The following is a 22,058-nucleotide window of genomic DNA, read 5'->3' as shown; positions in this document are numbered from 1 at the left end:
TTTTTATCTTAGGATTGAAATCATAATATCAAATCTATGTATATCTACAATACATAAATTAAAATCTACTTTTTCAATGTAAGATTGACATGTGTGAAGAATTAAGCATAATATCATATATTCATAAGTATTTTCAATTTCCAACCCTCAATGGTCAAATATGTTGTTTCATCACTCGTAAGATTCATATACGTCCAAACTTATTATTTTCGCTCTTTTCAAATGTGTGACATAAAGTTGAATTTTTATACTATCATCACCTCTTTAATTTAGGTAAATCTCATTAATTGCAAGTAAATATGTCAATAAACAAGGATTCTCCATACTTTGATTTCTTTAATCTCCAGAACTCAACTTGGCTAATAATCCTTAATCAAAAGTCAAGTTTTCTTAACAAGTGTTTGTGGCTTAATCAAGGCATTTGGTACGTCTTCTGTTTCATGCTCTTGCTTTTTCTATTTTTTCTCAATTTTTATTTCAATACTCTTTATTTGTAGCATTCTCTCCTTTAAACTTTCTAAATGGCCCCCTTAGCGAGCTTTAGATTGATAACTTTCAAATCAGTTAACTTTAGGACAGCAGATTTAACATCATTACAGGCTTAATAACTCGAGTCATAAATGCTACGAAGAGAAATTTTTAAATAAATATTTTTTATGCCTTGATTAGTGTAATATCCCTCATTAACACCTATATAAGTAAATCGACTTAAAACTTTAGACTTTCGCCAAATTTTATCCTATTGATCTTAGTTAATTCATACACGATTTTTAATTTTACACATGGAATACCCATTTATCTCAATATCTTTCGACAATGGTGAAATCCCCAAAACTATTCTAAATTTTGTCCAATGATGTAAAATTTAGTGGTTTTGGGTTTAGTACCTAGGGTTCACTATTTCACTTTATCCAATTATGAAATGAACACCTTTTTACATAATGCTTAACTTAATTTACGTGCTCAATGTATATCAAACTTTACCCAAGCATGCAATATATTAACCATTCATAGATTAATTCATAATTTAATATATTCATCATTGCCAGTTAGACCAACTAAAGTCCACATATAAAGGGGTGGGGAAGAAAATGAAGAAAAGACTCCACTGATATGGCGTGTAATCCAATGGCTAGCTTGTCCTATTGTTCCTATTGTCTCATTGGTCAATGTCGGTTTAAATGTTCCAAGATGTCATGCTCCTACAAAATACAGTTAGATAAAACATTAGAGATTAAATAACTAAAATGCGTGTTACTAAACTCAAACATCTAATAAACCAACTACATCTCAAGGACTTAAGGGAAAACGGGAAATGGATGATGAGTTCTTAATAATTAAATAAAAATGACAATAAATTATCCTTAAGTCTAGAAAACATAATAAATAAAAGGGATAGAAATATTGGGATGCCTTCCAACACGCACTTATTTAAATTCCTGAGTTCGACTTCTGTTGTTTGTAGGATCTTCATAGTGGCTTGAAAAGAGAATTTTCAGCCCTGTACTTTATATACTGATTGCACTTTATTCTTTCATCTTTTAAGTTTTCATTGTTGTTATTACTAACAATTCCACCTTCATCTGACCTGCCTTTATAGTGCTCTCAATGGTACACTATTTGGCAATCCTCAAAGTAGGACGGCTGCTTTAATGGATTATCCATGATGAAGCTCTGCTACTTATCATCCACCTTCAGGACTATCTCATTAGTATCAAAATTCAACAAGCTCTTCTTTTATGTCTAGGATGATGAAGTCAGCTGGAAATTGAACTCCTCTATCTTGATAAGCATGTCTTCAAATATTCTGTATGGGTGCTATAGTGATTGATCCACTAGCTGAAGGTTAATAAATGTCACCTTAGGATCTCCTAATCCCAGTTTTCTATAAAGAAGCAATGGAAATAAATTAATACTCGCTCCTGAATCAATTAGACAATTTATATCATGTAAATTTTTCATGGAGCAAGGTAGAGTGAAACTCTTTGAATCTTTAAGTTTGGTAGGGGCCTTTCATTGATGATTGCGCTGCATTCTTTAGATAAAGCTATTGTTTCATGCGCGGACAACTTCTTCATTTTAGTCAACATCTACTTCAAGAACTTAGAGTAGTTTGAAATTTGAAGGATCGCGACAATGAAAGTGATGTTGACATGCAGCTTTTTAAGGACTTCTAGAAATTCTGTGAACCTTTTCTCCAGCTTGATATTTTTCAACCTTTGAGAAAATGGAACTGGGTATGCAGGTGCTTTTATGGAAACTGTTACATCAACTTGTGGACTGTCTGAGGATGTTTGCTAATCCTTCTTTTCTAATTCTTCATAATACTCCACTTGTCCTTGCCCTTTGTAGATACTTGAGTACCTTCAGTCTCGTTCTTGCTTCCTGTAATTTTTGGTAGCTGAACCCTACTTCTAGTGGTGATAGCCCGAATCTGAGTGGCGAGGATGAATTAACTCTTTAGATTCAAAACACACCGCTTCAATTGTTAATACCTGCTCCATTTGATTTTTCTCCATGGAGCTAAGTAATGTACCCTATGGTTTGTTGACTATTACAGTTGTATTCTGTCCCACCTGATGTTCCAAATTCTTGATAAAAATCTGTTGATTCTGGAAATTGGTCTCAGTCTTTATGATATACTGAGATAGCATATCTTTTATTGATGACCTTCGCTTGTGCTTACGTTGCTGGTGATGTTGGAACCCTAGTGTTCTATTATGATAATTTTGCCCTTGATTATTAACCCATGATGAGATTGGCTATTTGTTCTAGTTCGGATGGTAATTGTTAGGGTAGTTCTGCTACCACTGGAAGTTTTGTGCATAATCGCTGGCTATCCCATGTGAGTAAAAGCCAAAGAGCAGCTTGCAGTGATGTGATCTACACCCACAACCTATGCACAAAGGAGCTAGAGTTTGTACCAAATTCACATAATGGGCCAAATTGTCAAGTTTTCTCGTTATTACCTCGAATATGCTGTCAACACTGTTAGAACGTCCATATTATATGTACTAGTTGTTTTCCTTTGGACTTCCTTGTAGCTCAGCCACATCGATTGATTTTCTGCTATTCTCTTATAAAGCTTATAAACATCGTCCACATCATAGTCATTATCGATCCTCACCTAAAGCATCTACCATGTCATTGAACTCCTGATGTATACTATAGTGGAAGAGGTACACTTGAGCTTGCTTAGAAATGTCTAGATTGAGACACTTCCAATAAAAACTCTTGTACTATGCCCTTGCTTCTGGATAACTCTTGAGATCATTTTGTTTAAATGTATGTATTTCATTTCAAATTTGATGAACTCAAGTTGGCGAGATGTACTTTATGGTGAATTTCTGAACTATATCATTCCATAACTGTATGCTCCCGAGAAGTTGAGAAAATATCCATGCTCCAGCGGCCTTCTTCAAAGTGAGAGGGAATAGACGCATTCGAAATGCATCTTGTGACATTCCTCGCGGCTGATCACTTCGCACAGCATGATAAGTACATGTATGCATTCATGAGGATTCTCTATGGCCTTCCTGCAGAACCTAATATTATGATGATTCTGGAAGAGGTTTATGACATCTGGTCAGATGTGGAAGTTAGCCTATCCAAATGGCAAGTACATGCTTGGAGGTTGAACTTGAGTTAGCATTGGATTAACATAATACCCCACTATATCGGCTGGGCAGGAGGTGGATGCTGAATTGAAAATGTTGTTTTTTGTAGTGCATCTTGAACTTGATTTTGATTTCCAACCATTACCCTTGCTCTTCTCTGTTCTCTTTGGCGCTGCTTCAAGATCTTTCGATTCAGGATCTATAGTAGGATTTCGATCTCATGAGAATTTTGCATAAACTGGTGAAAACTTATGAAGAGTGAGGCAAAAAGGGATATAGTATTTTAATTAAAGCCTAAAAAGAACAAAAAGGAAAAAAAAATAGAAAAAAAATCGAACTTAATATAAACTATTAAACTAAAATTAAATTTGTCATTTCTTGATAATGGCGCCAAAAATTTGTTCACGTGAAAACCAAGAAGTATAGTGGATCGTTATACAAGTAATAAGATTTGTGAGTGAAGAGTATCGTTTCCATGAGGTATAATGTCTAATCCGTAGTTCAATAGTTATTATTAAATTCAAAATGTGGTGAATTAACAGAGTTGTGATATGTTCGTTAATTATTCCATAAGTTAGGTAGTATATTGTCTAAAGAACATTAGAATATCATATTTTCGAACATGTGTAGAAACGACACTTATCATAATTATGGAAAATATAGATTAGTTTATTTTCTAAATTTCAAATATTTTCCTTTATTTTAGAAATTTAATTTAAAATATGTTTTTACTTTTCGCAAAAAAGTTTGATACTTTATATATATATATATATATATATATATTCATTCTGTAAATATCCGTACATGGTTTGTATATAGCACAAGAAAAGTATGAAGAATTGACTAAAACATGAAAGTTTTATTTAAAAAAGAAGGTCTAAGAGTATGAAGAACTCTTAAACTTATTTAATTACATGAAAAATCCAAAGATTGAAAATCACATGTGTAATTCTCAAATTGACACATATCACAAATAGAGATTTTCTCTAAATGATTAAGTGCATCAGCAACTTCAACAAAAGGTAATGGTTTTAAAAAAGAAGTTAGACAGACTTCTTAAAATCTTTGCTACTTCAACAGGGGAGAGTTCTACTCCTAAAGAAGAAGAAGAAATCAAAATCAGTGAGACTGTTTTCGGATTTTGTACACACACACACACACACATATATATATATATATTCATGATGGATTGTAAAGATATCTGCTTCATTGATAGTGTAACTACACATTCCATTATTCAAGATAATAAAAAATATTTTTTAGACTTAACATTATTAGAAAATAATGTTAATACGATATTAGGTGCATTGAATATCTTTGAAAGCTCTGGAAGAACTTGTATTATTTTGTTAAATAATATGAAATTATATATTGACAATACACTTTATTGTAGAAAATTCAGAAGAAATTTACTTAGTTTTAAAGATATTTACTACAATATATATCACATTGAAACGATATAAGAAAATGATATTGAATATCTTTGCTTAACTTCTTTTGTATCTGATGAGAAGCAGATAAAACAAAAACTTAATATACTCCAATCTGGCATGTATTATACATTTAAAAAACTAGTAAGAGTTGAACGTGCATTGCACGTTATTCTAAAATACTTTACTTTTTTAAATGTTGTAAAAATAATATTTGATACTAATTTATTGGAAGGATTTGATGAGTCTCAAACAAAATAAAGAAAATAAAATTTAGGATAGAAATTTAAGAAGATAAAATTATACTCTCAAACTCAACTTCTATAATTCAAATTTTTTTATGATGAAATATTACAAATAAGCAATCTTTTTATACTACATTTGGTACATAAGAATTAATTACTAATGCATGAATTTAAACACCCATTAAAATTTCTAGATATATGAATAAAATTAAATTCATCTATAATAACTCTAGATTCATATCTATCAAGATTCGTTAGTCTAGATTAATGTGAATGTTAATTAATTGAGAGTTAAAACATGAAATTCATATATGACAAGTATTTTGTAGTTTTTATTACATATTGAAAAACGAAAAGTAATGTATTATTGAAATAATTGAATTATAGTAGGGTTATAATTGTTTAAAAATGATTTTCACTTGATGTGACATTTAATATATTATAGATAAATTGTTAAATCAAATAATGTCAAGAACCGAAGTTCGTTGACTCAAAAAAATTTATACTTTGACATGATATACTTGGACATCCGAGATCTATAATGATCCGTCGAATAATAAACAACATTCATGTATATTTTGTTAGTTATTAAACTTTTGATTATAAAGGTCAATATTGAATCTCTAATTTTATTGAAAAGAGTTTAAGGAGATATATGTGGGCCAATACACCTATCATGTGGACCATTTCATTATTTTATGATATTAATTGATTTTTCTATTAGATGATCATATATTTGCCTATTTTCCACTAGGAATGTTGTTTTTGCTAGATTACTTACTGAAATCATAAACTTACGAGTGCAATTTTTCGATTATTCAATCAAGACTATTCGTTTTTATAATGCTGTGAATTTTACTCACAAACATTCAATGATTATTGCATGTCAATTGAAATTGTTATTGGCAATTCGGTTGCCCACGTCCATATACAAAATAGTTTAACAAAGGCATTTACAAAATGTCTATAATAACTTATGAAAACAAAATTTCCAACTTTTGTTTAGGGTCATGCCATATTACATGCTGCATCATTCGATCGTACTAAACCAACTATCTATTATCAATATTCATCTTTGCAACTGGCATTTGGTCATGAACTTGATATTTTTCATCTACGAATTTTTGATTGTGCTGTCCATGTCCCTATTTCACCACTACAATGTACTAAAATTGGTCCCCAACAAAACCTTGGGATTTATGTAGGTTTTGATTCGCCATCCATTATTAAGTATCTTGAAACTTTAATGGGTGATTTATTTACTGCACATTTTGCGGATTGGCATTTTGATAAAATGACATTCCTAATTTTGAGAGGAGAAAAACTACATCTTCAAAAATATGGTCAAAATTTTTGGAATGAAACAACTCTATCTCACCGTGAACCCTGTAGGAATCAATGTGAGTAAAATGTTGAAAAAAATCATTCAATTGTAAAAAGGTTGCGAATCAAATATTCCAGCAAATATTGATATCCCTGCAGGATAATCTGCTATAATATATGAATCTTAAATACTCCAAAAGCGTGGTCTATCAGTTGTTTCAAAAGACTCGATGCCTCAAAAAAGAAAAATACAAGAGAAAAACAAATCAAAAACTTCAAAAAAAGTAAAAATAAAAAATATTGATCAATCAAATATTAAAAATACGATTCCTGAAAAACTATAAGTGTTTGAAAATAATGAGCTTTTAATAAATTATATGTTACCTCATAAATTATGGGAACGAAATAATGTTGTTATAGACAATATTTTTGTCTTTAATGTGTCTCTTGATATTATAAAAAATGAGGATTTTGAACTACAGTTTGTTAAAGACGGTCTAAATAGAAATCATTGGCCAAAATGGAAAGAAACCATATAGATGTAATTGAATTCCTTAGAGAGATGAAAAGTGTTTGGATCTGTAGTTCAAACACCTAAAAAATGTAATCTCTATTGAATACAAATGAGTTCTTGTACTAAAGAAAAATGAAAATAATGAAATTACAAGATACAAAGCCTGATTTATAGCTTAAGGTTTCTCACAAAAAATAGAAATTGATTAAGAGGAAATATATTCTATCTTAATAGACAACGTCACTTTTAGATTCTTAATTAGTTTGACTGTGTCACAAATGCTCGATATGCACCTTATAGATATAGTGACTGTCTATTTATATAGTTCACTTGATAGTGACATATGCATGAAAATCTATGAAGGACTTAAAGTACAAAGAACAAATAATACATATCCGAGAACCATATTATCAATTAAATTGCAAATATCATTATAAGGATTGAAACAATCCGGTCGCGTGTAGCATAATCGCCTTAGCAAATATTTGTTGAAGTAGAGTTGTAAAATGAAGATATCTACCCATGTATTTTCTTTAAAAAAAAAATATTGGATTGCAATTGTGACAATTTATGTTAATGATTAAAATTTAATTATAACTCTTGAAGAGCTCAACAAAACTGGTGATTATTTGAAAAAAGAATTTGAGATCAAGGATTTGGGAAAACCAAATTTTTTCTTGGGGTAGCAGATTGAACATTTCGCTGAATGATTATTTGTTCATTAATCTACATATACAGAAAAAGTTTTAAAACGTTTTCATATTGATAATGTACAGCCATTGACATCATTCATTATTATTCAATCACTTGATGTGAAAATAGATCAATTTCGTCAATTTGAAGATAGAGAAAATGTTCTCGATCTTGAAGTACCATATCTTAGGACAATTAGAACATTAACCCATCTTGCAAATTGCACTCGACTCAACATAACTTTTTCTTTAAATCTCCTTGTAAGATATAGCTCTATGCTAATTCAAAAATATTGGAATTGTGTTAAACACATTTTTCGTTACCTGAAAGTTACTATTGATTTGAGATTATTTTATTCTCAAAAATCAGGATCTACTTTAGTGGAATATATAAATGCAGGTTATTTCTCTAATTCACATAAAGCTAAATTATAAACAGGATACGTGTTTACACGTAGAAGAACGATTATATCATGGAGATTTGTGAAGCAATCTTTACGGCAACATCCTCAAATCATTCTAAAATTATTGTAATTCATAAAGCAGGCCGAAAATATGTATGGTTAAGGAACATGACCCATCATATCCAAGTATCAAGCGGGTTAACTTTAACAAAAGATAATCCAATAATTTTGTATAAAGACAATACAGTTTGTATTACACAACTCAAATGAGGCTATATCAAAGGTCACATGACAAAACACATTTCTCCAAAATTCTTTCATACGCAAGAGTTTCAGAAGAATGACGACATTGATATTCAATAAATTCGCTCAAATGACAATATAGTTGATTTATTTACAAACGCATTACCAACATCTATATTCAAGAAATTGGTTGACAAGATTGGAATGTGTCGATTCAAAAATTCCTAGTGATTTTTATGGGGGGTATCTATAATTTTTTCCTTAATATAGGTTTGTTTCACTCGATTTTTCTAACACGATTTAAATGAGGCAGTATTTTCTCTATACTCCAAAATATTAACAATTAACTATACTCTTTTTTTCCTTTGTTTGATTTTTTCATTGGGTTTTATCAAACAAGGTTTTTAATGAGGCAGCTATTGTACAAATAATCATCAAAGAAATGTGTTGTGAAATAATGAGATAATTATTTAGTATTATCATAATTTATAGATAGGTCTTTTCTGGTTCAGATAATCTATTTCATTCAATTGTAACTCTTATTTTAGACTCTATAAATACATACGTTTATTATCAATAAAATACACATTTTTGAGTTTTGACTCTTATATTCTCTTTTCTTTTTCTCTCTTTTCATAACATTATTTATGTTTTTGCAATTTCATCAAGTTACCAACATTGATTGAAGTAGGTTTGTGGTGTTTGTTTATACTTGCTTGCTTAAAATATATTTATGTACAATAATGTTTGAGCTCCATTTTATTTAAAATATATTTTTCTCTGTTCTCTTTTTAATCACATACTTTAAAATAAAATAATAGTATACGTAAATTCAAAATTTTTTCTTTTTTTCCCACACATTTTTTTTAAAAAAAATCAATATTTAAAAATATATTTCTTTCAAATAATAACAATGAAATGGGATCATATATAGCGAACGAGTAATTTAATTGCACCTTTTCCTCTTGGAAATTGGAAGCTGACGTATGGGGTGATCTCACCTACCTCCTCCTTCACTCTTCAACATTAATCTATCTTTATCTTGAAGTCCTAAATCTGATGGGCTTTCTGCAAAAATATCAATAGAAAATAAACGAAGTCTTTAATGGGTTTAAAGAGAATGGAAATGCCCAGAACATGATTTGACCATAATATTTTACACTATAGCCTTGTTTGATTTTAATTTTTAAAATATTTTTTTCCTACTTATTTTCAACTATACATTTCACAAAATCACTTTTCAAAAAATCAACTTCTCACATGGCTATAATTGAATTACAGGTGGAAAAATGGTAAACATTTATGTTTGGTATGAAAAAGGTTTTCATTTGAAATTTTGCCCGTTTGCTAGAGACTTTTAGAGAATAGATATTGTGAAACGGTAGAAAAATTTTATGGATCTAAATTTTTTTAGAAGAATGTGTTGTTAAAAATGAGTTCGAAAAAAACAAAAGAAGTTTTAAAAAATGAGGAACAAACATGAACTTTATGTTGAAGACTGAATTACTCTACAATTATAACGAAGTTTGAGTATTTTAAATATTGGAAATTAATTTTCTATTTGAAAAATAATTTGGTATTTAAGTCTTTAATTATCATCCTTTAAAAATTTAAATTGTTAGCTACAATATTATTATCCATCACACATTCACTCAATAAAATATTCCATGTACAAGTTTATAAAGTTCCCTTACATTCTCAAAAAAATAAAATAATAATAATAAATAAATAGATATTATTCCATATCTCATTCTTTCCAAGTAAATTCCATCAAACAGCCCTAAAATCCTTTTTTTTCTTTTTTCTTTTTTTTTAATTTTATACTATGTCATATCATTTCAATGAACTTTATTTTTTATCTCATAATTCGCTCGCAAATGGATGAATTCAAAGTTAATTTTGCAAAAAGTGATTTTTTGGAGAATATTTGGACATGTTCGTCTCCGAATTCATCTATGTACCTAATTTGAGAGAGATGAAGTAGTGATAGATGAACATCCCTAGGTCATTGAAATGATTTTGATGAAAAATAAGTATTAAATAATATGTACCAAACATGTGTTAAATGTTATTATTTTAAAAGTTAATCAAAATATGAAAAAGTATTGTTACACCATTTTATGAAACTCATTTTTCCTTCATTTGCAATCATACATTTGATGATATCCACAAATCTTATTAATTTTTCAATTATACATTTCATCAATCTTTATCAAAATCTACTAAAAATCTTCATTAGTCATTCGTTGCAAAATTATCATTTTATAAGAATAACGTTTGCTCGAAATTCACACTGTGTTATATTAAACAGAAATTCTTTGAGTTGTTTTTTATGTTGAAATGATTTTTCTTTATCCATAGACAATGAGTTGATGTATTGTAAATGCCGATGACATAAAATCTGGCCCTTGTTTGGTTCCCATTATTTTCAAAATGCATTTTCTCTCTCTTATATTTAACCATACATTTTTCAATAAAATAATATTACACGTAAATTCAAATTTTTTTTTTATTTTTTAATGGTACATTCTTCATCAAATCACTATTTCAAAGTGTATTTTTGAGCCCGTTTGATGGAATTTATTTGGAAATAATTAGTTATTGAATAGTATTTTTTTTTTTGAAAAATGTATAGTTAAAAATTAAGAAAACTTTATTGATTTGTGTGTGAAATATTCTATTGAATGAATATGTTGTGGAGAATTGTACTGTACCAAATAATTTAAGTCTGTTTGGCCCCCATTTTTTTGAAGTAAAAATGGGTGGAATAGTTTTTTATTTAAAAATGAGTGGTTGAAAAAGAAGTAAAAAATTTTGATTTACGTTTGATATTATTTTATAAAAGATTGTGTGATTAAAAATAGAAGAAAGAAAAATAAAATATAATTAGGGCGAAACGGGAGCTAAATAATTGAAGAATGACAAACATGGGCATAATGGGGCTCAAACAATCGCTTGGTCTTTAATGGTCCTTTATTTGTAGTGGACATCAACAAGTACAGCCGGCCAAAAATTGTATGAGAAGGAAATGGTAAAAAAGTCAATGAGGTCTATTTAGAACCACTTTTAGGTAGATATTATAACAATTAATTTGCTTAGCATTTTAATACGAAGGGGTAATGTCAATAGATTGGAGATAACTTGTGTTCTATTTACAATGAATTGTGAAATTTCATATAGAGGGTGTTTGATGAGAATTGAAATTAGATTTTTTAGTATATTTTGATAGGAGTTTTTGAAATGTATTGTTAAAAAGTTGTGGCACCCATAAAAGATGTAGTTAATATTGATTATTTGACTTGGATTTAGATTAAAATCAAATTTTAATTCATACCAAACGGGCTCACATTTCATCGATAAATTCTACATAGCGACTAGGCAACAAATCCTATACGCAAAAAAAAAAAAAAAAAAAAAATTTCTAAAGTTTCTCGTCTAATTATTCTCTATCGCCTCTCTCCTATAATTATGCTAACAAGGTCAGCTATCTATACAATTAAATTATAATCCATTTTTTCTCTTTCTTCTTTTTAACTGCACAATTTTCAATAAAATAATATTACACATAATTCAAAAAAAATTTCTTTTATTTTAATCACACATTTTTCAAAAAATTATTATTCATCTCATTATAATGTGGAATAGTGAGAACCAAACGGACGCTAAGGAATATAACATGTGGCCTAACATGTTTCCTATGATTATGCTAATGTCACTACACAATCATGAAATATAACTAATCACTTATATTTTCCACATTTGATTATTGTTCTTGATACAAAATATATATATATATTTATTTATTTATTTATATATATATGTTTCATACAAAATATAAAGGCTAAACATTGATAGAAAGGTACAAAAAACAACAGACAAGAACTCAAATTATGCATAGTTTCTTCAATAGAAAGGCAATCATAATTCCCTTTATTCATGATTTCGAGTTCAATATCAAAACATGAAGTAATTAGCTACTTAGATTTCATTTGGATGCACCTCCGCCGCTGCCACCACCACCACCACCACCGGCAGCAGCAGCAGCTTCAAAACGAGCTTGGAAAATGGCGGTCAACTTATCTCTGGGAGGAAAATTTTCCTTTATAATGTCAGAGTTCAGGTACTCATCAATCCATTCACCTAATTTCGGAAATTTCTCTTTAGTCAACACTTGTAATCCTACCAATTCTTGCACAATTATAAACCAATATGATATGAAATTGGCAACTATATCAACCATTCCAATATTGTCACCCCCAAAGAATTTCTTGCCCGAAAATTTGCCCTCGAGAAATTTCAAAAGTTCAGTCGATTCTTCCTTGGCCTTCTCTTGCTCCTCTCCTATACTCCAACAAGCTTTCCACATTGGAGGCAAACACTAAAAAACATACAAAAAATAGAAACATCGTTAGTTGTTGAATGCACAAGTAGCACCATTATACGAACATGTTACATGTTTAGTATATCGAACATAACTGTATGTACCTTTTCATCCAAGAACTTAGCCCAGAATCGCACCATGGCTCTCTCATAAGGATCTTTAGGCAAAAGAGAAGGGCCTTCTTCCCAGGTTTCATCAATGTATTCAAGAATCACCAGAGACTCACAAATTGGCTTGCCATTGTGTACTAACACAGGAACTTTCTTGTGAACTGGGTTGTACTTTAACAGCAAAGGGGACTTCTTGTGTAAATCTTCGTCTATGAATTCATATTCAACACCCTTAAGTTTCAGAGCAACCTCGATCCTGCAGCTAAATGGGCTTACCCTAGCACCAAAAAGCTTCACTTCTGCCATCGTATTCTCCTTTGATTTTCAGTCTATATTGTGCTGTATTGTCATTCTCCAGGGCTGAGCCTTATTATATATAGTAGGAGGCTAACTTATCCGCAAAGAATCAATGAATATATTAATACAGTAAATAAACATTTGTAAGTTGACCAAGTGGTAGATATTACCAATTGGACCGACCCCTCCAAAGCAGACGTATGGGGTGATCACAGCAATCTTTGTTTTTTCCGACATTGACTAGACTAAAGTCTTATCATATAGACGCTAAGACACAACTATTTAGAAACACTTTCAAAATTACTTAATGCCATTATAATCAACCAATTTCATATAATGTTTTACCATGATCATCTAATTTCATATAACATTTTACCATAATCACCAATTTCTTTTCATCATTTTCACTAATTTTAAAAGAGGTAAAACGATAACTTTTATTTTATATAAATTTAAAAAAAAAAACATTTTTTTATTTTCAAATAAATTTTTATTTTATTTTATTTTTCTAAACAACTTAATTTTTTTAAAAAAATTAGTTTTTATTATTTTTTAACTTTTTTTTTTTTTTAAATATTGAATAGAATTGAAAAGGGTCTTAAATTTAAACACGATCAATCTTTCATAACCCTTCTGAAAATTCAAGATAAGCCTCAAAATAGAGGCTCCTCAAGTATGATATATTTTCATATTTCTATTTTAACTCTCATCTCGACAGTCTGAATCATGTTTGGTTGTATTTAAAAGGAAGTAAAATTACATTTTAAGTAACTTTTACCTTACTTTCAAAATTAATAATAACTTAATTATATCTAGATTTTACTGATAAAAAATTATTTTAAAACTTTTCCATTTAATTTTAAGTTTAGTAGAAGTTGTTCCAAGCTTTAAAATCATTTTATTGAAAAAGAAAGTAATGTTTAAAAAACTTCAAACATATTTTGCCAATAAATAAATAAATAAATAAAACTTTAAATTAGTTTTAAGTTTTTCCAAACATGTTTAATCAACAATGTCTTCGAAATATATTTTTTAAATCTTCACATACCCCCGTCCCTTAATCATTCGTCTCAAGTTATCTGGATAATAGATTTTATCAGTGAAAAACAATTGCCAAGAAAGAAAAACGCTTGAATGTGGACTCTAACATTGCTCGACTTATTTTCACATAGCTCATATATGTATTAATGTAGTGCCCCATGTTTGCTTGTTATAAGTAACTACCTACATAAGTGAATAGTACTTGACTACTTGTAGATCCCTCAAAATATGTAAATAAAAAGTGATTTAAGTATTTATAAACAAAATATCATTTGAGTGATTTGTGCTATACAATTTTATTTGGATTTGTGATCGTTTGATTTCCCGCAAGTGGATGGGATCGTGAACAAATAATAAAGTAGTTAATAGAGTGTCGAACCCACAAAAATTGTATATTTGATTGAGTTCAAATTAAAAGCAACATTAATTAAATAGCAACTATATTTTGAGTTTTCTATAGTAATCTCTAAATTATCAATTAAACTAGAAAGCAATATAATAGTTTTTTTTTCCAAATATTTGAAAGTATTGCTAAGATATCGAATCCTCATTATTATTCCATTTTTGCGTAACAATTAAATTGATAATTTGAAATCATTCATAGTAATCAATATTTCTAATTTAATTGAAAGTCTCTTTCGATAGTGATCAAATCTATCCATCTCATGTAACCTTCTGTCTCTCGATGAAAGATGCAAACATGATAAATACATTAACAAGTGCTAGAACAGCTACTGAAATCATATAAAGCATATAGGTGTATCTCCATCGAACCTTACAATGTTTATTATATTGTGCTTAAATCCTAATGTCTCTTTCGATAACAATAAAATCTACTAACAATTCAATTGATGATCAAATAATTGAACATAATGATAAAAACGATAATAAACATCCACAAATTAAACCAAATTAAAGTCAAAATAATTAATTAAAAACTGAAAATGTCATAACAAGAGTTCGTCTCATCCTAACAATATATAAAACTAGTATAATATATTGAAATTACAAAAAATCATATTTCAGAGGAAATACATAACCTGGATTTTTTATAAATTGAGAAGATGAAGATAAATCTTGAAATCTTGAATTTCTTTAATTGCTTCCCGATGAATCTCCACGTGCCCTCTCTTCTTTGCCCAAAAACCAAGTTCGAATCTTCACTTGATTGAATTCTTGCAAGTCCCCTTCAATTTTTCTTACAAAAATTATGAATTTTCGTCATTTGATGATAATAATTGATGAGTATTGGAGTATAATATGTATAGGAGAAATGAAAGAGATGTTATTTAATGTATTCTGTTGTTAGGTATCTGTAGGAGTAAAAAATTGGTTGGAAATCACATCCAAATTAATTTTTTAAAAGAGTTCCAATCAAATAAGGAAAGTTACTTTCGCGCGCGGATTTTTTGTCTCTACATAGTAATTATTATTTTAATCATAACTTTGTCTCCCAATATCCGATCGAGTTGATTTGAAATGCATTAAAAAGCTAGCTCAAAGGGTTACAATTATTTTAGAAAATAAAATTTTTCCAATTCGGACGTTTTCTATGCCGAAATGCAATTTTTAACTAAAAATCTGTAAGATATCTTAGGTGATTGAATGTTGATTTATGGTAATATTCTGATAATATTCAATTCGTTTTAGACTTCTAATTGCATCCAATTCATTCCTATCAATCTTCAAAGTATCTCTTGTGGTCCAAATCAATCATTGGATATTTGCAATTTGGTCCTCAAACTTTGTACTTCGTCATTTTTAGGTTCTTTATTTCAATTTAACTTTCAATCATTGAGTTTTATCTAATAAATAAAATATATAATAAATTAGACTATAATTGCTTAAAGAAATATTAAATATCAATATTTTCAAGTCCAAATAAATGTATTCTATACACTTATTAAACACCCTTAAACTTAAACATTTGTTTGTCTTCAAACAAAATCATAATTTAACTTAAGTTCGCTCTTCTCCATGTCAATCAGTGTTCGGCTTGTTGCTAAAGAAGGTCATCCTAGGATTATTGGCACCTCTTGGTCATCTCCGAGATTAATAACAATGAAGTCTGTAGGGAATATCAACTCTCCAACATTAATGAGTACATCCTCAACCTTGCCCCATGGGAATATGATGTTTCTATCTGCCAGCTACAGCGTCATATTCGATTCTTGGACTTCCCAAACTCCTAGTTTCTTGAAAGTAGACAATAGAATAAGATTAACACTTGCACCTATATCACATAAAGCATTAAAATGAAATCCTTTGCCTAGTGAAATGGGTAAAGTGAAACTCTCTGGATTCTTTAGTTTTGGTGGCAATTTATTTTGTAGTCTCGCACAGCTTTCCTCGGTCAATGCCATTTCTTCCCAGTCTGGAAGTTTTCTTTTCTTAGATATCATGTCTTTCAATAACTTTGTATATATTGGGATCTATCTAATTGCATCGACGAATGGAATGTTGATATGAAGCTTCTTTTGCATATCTAAGAATTTCTCGAATTGATCATTGAGCTTCCTTTTTTGCAATCTCCGTGGAAATGAAATAGGAAGTACATAAGGTTTGATAGTAATGATTGCCTTAACCTGTAGATTTTCTGACTTTTGATATACAACTACTTCGTCTAGCAGTTCAGATATATCCACTCGCTTCTCATCTGTGGAAGGTACCTTTTTATTTACTGTCACCCATCTCTCGCTTGTGATTTCTAAAAGTTAAGTCCTGCTACGTTTAGTGATTGCCTCAATCTCCTCACTCTTTACTAACTTTACTGCCATTACCTGTTGTTTAGGATTTGTCTCAGTGTTGCTTGGCGGTGCTCCTTGTTGTCTTTCTAAGAGTACTTTTGTTATTTGTCTCATTTGATTTTCTAAATTCTTGATAGCAGTTCCTGAACTTGTAAAGTCTTGTCTGTTCTTTCCATATATTGAGTAGAGATCTCTGTCAAATTAGTCACAAGATTTTCTAATGAAGATGTTTTCTCATTCTACTGGAAACCTGGCAGTGCAGCATGTAATGTTCCAGTTTGAGCCCCCTGATTATTATTCCACTGAAAGTCTGCGTTTTTTTTCATGCCTGGGTAATGGTGTTAGGATTTGGATTGTGCTATTACTTTCGAAAATTCTGAGTATAGTTCACATCCTCTACTATTTGAACAAAAGAAGACCTTACATTACAATCAACGCATTTGTGGTTCCCTCACAATGTTTGCATTTCAATCCCACTGTTTGTGTTGCACTCATCTGATCCACCTTCTGTGCCAGTAATGCCAACTGTGCTGAAATTGTTATTAGAGAGTCAACTTCGAATACCCTAACAACTTTCCTTCCACTCGTCCTTTCAGTAGGCCAAAGTGCACTAGTGAATGTCAAATCCTCCAAACTTGTTAGACTTGAACTGCGGTTCTTTTTGTGATGAAACCATCGCATGCAGGGTCTATGTTAGCCCGGCTCAAAACCAATGTAAAAATATTATATTTGAAGCCACTTCTACCTTCCATGTTGTGGGCATTAGCGTAGTCTACCTTTGTATCGTTTCCATGCCTCTAAGTAGCATTATGAGTCTAGTTGTTGGAAGGTGGTAATCTCATCCCTTAGCTTTACGATTTTCTTCGGCAGTCAATATTTATTAAGGAACTTTCGACTCAATTGGTTCCATATAGTGATGCTTTAAGGCGGACAGATGTCTAACCATTCTCTCGTTGAATCTCTCAATGTGTATGGGAAAGACTCAGACGAATTGCTCACTTGAAAGCCCTAGGCATTCTATTGTTGTATACATGTCCAAAAATCTTGATATATGAGCATTGGAATTTTTGGTAGGGCTCCCAAAGAATTATAGTGCATTTTGAAACAGGTTGATCATATCTGTTCTCAAGTGGAAATTTGGTTGATCAAATGTCGGATATATGATAGTTGATTGGCTCTCTATGAATGGTTAAACCATATACTCTCCCATCAACCTAACATTTTCATTAGCTGCAACTTCATGCGGTTGTGATACACCCAGATTAGCCCCAATTGCTAGTTGATTCGGATTTTACTCTGTCATGACTTCATTTTTCTGTTTTTTGTGCGTTTCCAACTGTTGTATTTTTCGAATGATAAATGTTGGTTTAATCTTCGGGTCAAATTAAGCAAGATCACCAGCTCTTGAACTTCGTATACAATGTCCTGAAAAAGGAATCAAGAAATACTGTAAAAAAAATTTAATATAATACTAAACTAAAGAAATAAAATTCAGATTAAAGTTAAAATTAACTAAAACTTATAAAAAACAATAGTCCCAGCAACAGAGGCAAAAATTTGATCGTTTGATTTCTTGCAAGTGGATGAGATTATGAAAAAGTAATAAAGTAGTGAATAGAGTGTTGAATCCACGAAGACTATGTATTTGATCGAGTTTAAATTAATAGCAACCTTAATCGATAACAAATAGATCTTGAGTTTTCTATACTAATAGCTAAATTATCAATTAAATTAGAAAGCAATTTAATGGTTTTTTTTTTTCAAATATGTGAAAATGTTGCTAAGATTTCGAATCCACTTTATTATTCCATTTTTATTCTAACAATTAAATTGATAATTTGAAATCATTCATGTTCATCATTGTTTCTAATTTAATTGAAAGCTTTTCTCGATAGCAATCAAAAATATTCCCTCATATGACCCTTTTATCTTTCAATGAAATATGCAAATATGATAAATGCATTAACAAGTGTTCGAACACCTATTGAAATCATATAAAGCCCTTGTTTGAGCCCTTTTTTTTGAAAAAAAAAAAAAAAAGAATTCTTAAACAGTATTTTGACCCATTTTAATCAAATATTCTTCAATAAAATAATATTACATGCGAATTCAAAACTTTTCTTTATTGTTTAACCACATATTTCCTATCAATACACTATTCAAAATTTTATTTTTTTGGACAAAAATGGGGCTCGAACAAGGGCAAAGTCTAGAAGTATATCTCTTTCCTCTATCGAACATTACAATGTTTATTATATTGTGCTTCAATCCTAATGTCTCTCTCAATAACAATAAAATCCACTAACAATTCAATTGGTGATTAAACAATTGAAAATAATGATAAAAACGATAATAAAAATCCACAAAAATCAAACAAAATTAAAGTCAAAATAATTAATTAAAAACTAAAAAATATTATAACAATGGTTCATCACATCCTAGCAATGTATAAAACTAGTTTAATATATTAAAATTACAAAAAAATCATATTTAAGTGGAAAGACATAATCTGAATTTTTGATAAATTGGGAAGATGAAGATGTATCTTGTAATCTTGAATATATTCAAAGGTTTCCCAATGAATCTCCACTCATGCCCTCTTTTTTGCCCCAACACCAAGTTTGAATCTTCATTTGATTGTATTCTTGCAATTCCCCTTCAATTATCTAAAAAAATAAACTATAATTTTTCCTCATTTGATGATAATAATTGAAGAGTATTGGAGTATAATATGTATATCAGAGATGTACGAGATGTTCTTTAATGTATTATGCTGTTAGGTATTTGTAGGAGTCGCAAATTGGTTGAAAATCATGTCCAAATTGGTTTCCAAAAGAGTTATAATTGAATAATGAAACTTACATTCGCGTGTGGATTTTTTTGTCTCTGTACGACAGTCAGAATTTTGATCATAACTTTGTCTCTTGATATCCGATTGAATTGATTCAAAATGCATTGAAAAGCTAACTCAAAGGGTTACATTTTTACTAAATTTAAAATTTTTCCAATTTGGATGTTTTCTATGCCAAAAATAGATCTCAATCTTTGACTAAAAATTTAGAAGATATTTTAAGTGTTTGAAAGTCAATATATGGTAGTATTTTGATCATATTCAATTCCTTTTAGACTTCTAATTGTCCAACTGACTCCTATTAATCTACAAAGTATCTCTTGTGTTCCAAATCAACCATAAGATTTTTGCAATTTAACTTTGTACTTTGTCATTTTTCGCTTCTTTCTTTCAATTCAACTTTCAACCATCGAATTTTACCTAATAAATAAAATATAAAATAAATTAGGTTATAATTACTTAAAGAATTATTAAATGTCGATATTTTTACATCCAAATAAGTGTATAGAATACACTTATCAAACGCACTCAAACTTAAATATTTGTTTGTCTATAAACAAATGAACAAGCACCAATGAATATAGTCAACACGTTCAACATTCCAATTCGAACGACCAATATTAAGACAGATGTCACCATCGAGTTGAAGCACCCCACTAGAAAAAGCGCATTTTCACTAATACGTTTAACATGAAAATGTAGGCAGCAATAGAATCGGGTTCGAGTCTCAACAAAATTTTACAAAAAAAGAACGTAATCTGAAAAAACTAAAAACATATTTGGCAGAAAAAAAATTTAAATTAGATTTTTTAAGTTTATCCAGACATGTTTAATCTACAATGTTGTTCTTTTTTCTTTAATCTACATACACCCTATTTCCCTTAATTATCTGTCCCAAGTTAACTGAAGAGTTGATTTATCAGTAGAAATGGGTTCGTGTGCAAAAATATTTTATAATAAAAATGTGTGGTTGAAATAAGTTCGATGAAAAATAAGTTTTAAAGAATAGGTACCAAACGTGTTAAATGTTATTATTTTAAAAGTTAACCAAAATATGGAGAAGTATTTTCATACCCATTTTCTAAAACACACTTTTCCTCAAATTTATTTGCAATCATAAGATCCACAATTTTTCAACTATACATTTCATTAATCTTTATGAAAGTCTATTAAAAATCTTCATTAATCTTTCATCAATCATCCATTGCAAAACTATCGTTTTATAAGAACAAAGTTTGCTCGCTCATGCTACGTTGCGTCAAATAGAAATTCTTAGTTGTTTTTTATGTTGAAACGATTCTTCTTTATCTATGGACAATGAGTCTCAATGTATTGAATGTAACATAAATTAAAAATATCAACCACGTAAAATCTGGTCTTTTGATAGTCCTTTATTTGTAGTGGACACCAACAGGTACACAGGCCACAAGTTATATGAGAAATAAGGAAATGGTTACAAAGTCAATGAGGTCTATTTAGAATCCCTTTTAGGTAGGAATTATAACAATTATTATTGTTGCTTAGCATTTTCAATACGAAGGGGAAATGTCAACAGACTGGAGATAACTTGCAGAAGTTCTCTTTACAAAGAATTTTTCAAATTTTATATTGATAAATTCTGTGGCGACTAGGCAACAAATCCTATATACAAAAGAAAATTAATCAAATTTCTAAAATTTCTCGTCTAATTATTCTCTATCATCCCTCTCCTATAACTTTGCTAATGAGGTCAACTATCCATACAATTAAGGAATATAACATGTGCTCCTCATGGGGTGATCGAATTGGTGAAATAATTGAATGTGGAAGTTTTTGGTCACAAATTCGATTCTCCCTATCAACACTTTCTCGATCGAGCCCGTCGAATAAGGCTTGCCTAGTACGATTTATCTATTTGGCGTAATTTGCAGACTATTGCGTCAGTCCGAGATTTTACCCAGTGCGCACCCAAAAGGTAGCGACTGCGGGTTCCCCCGTTATCAAAAAAAAAAGAAAAAAAAGAAAAAGGAGGAGGAATATAACATGTAGCCTAACATGTTTCCCATGATTGTGCTAAAAATTAATTAAATATATTTTCCACATTTGATTATTTTTCGTGCTACAAAATAAGATATATATATATATATATATATATATATATATATATATATATATACACAAAAC

At 29.8% G+C, this 22,058-nt stretch overlaps 2 protein-coding genes across 2 annotated transcripts in view; both read right to left on the bottom strand.

The window, feature by feature from the left end:
- Window positions 1-12,332: 12,332 nt before the first annotated feature.
- On the bottom strand, window positions 12,333-13,310 carry LOC111390166 (probable glutathione S-transferase). Its single transcript, XM_023015175.1, has 2 exons — window positions 12,954-13,310; window positions 12,333-12,846 (listed from the first exon to the last, which is right to left on the bottom strand). Exons 1-2 carry the CDS (start codon window positions 13,263-13,265, stop codon window positions 12,454-12,456), a joined length of 705 nt encoding a protein of 234 aa, XP_022870943.1. The 5' UTR covers window positions 13,266-13,310; the 3' UTR covers window positions 12,333-12,453.
- Window positions 13,311-18,428: 5,118 nt separating this feature from the next.
- The window catches only part of LOC111390147 (probable glutathione S-transferase), a 4,513-nt gene continuing 883 nt past the window's right edge, over window positions 18,429-22,058 (bottom strand). The window contains exon 3 of the mRNA XM_023015147.1: window positions 18,429-18,491. Coding sequence (XP_022870915.1) covers window positions 18,429-18,491 — 63 coding nt within the window. The remainder of the gene's footprint in view (window positions 18,492-22,058) is intronic.

Source organism: Olea europaea, unplaced genomic scaffold, assembly GCF_002742605.1.
Source record: "Olea europaea var. sylvestris unplaced genomic scaffold, O_europaea_v1 scaffold652, whole genome shotgun sequence".
Lineage (NCBI taxonomy): Eukaryota > Viridiplantae > Streptophyta > Magnoliopsida > Lamiales > Oleaceae > Olea > Olea europaea.
Note: the sequence above shows the minus strand (reverse complement) of the source record. Positions and strands in the feature narration are given on the sequence as shown.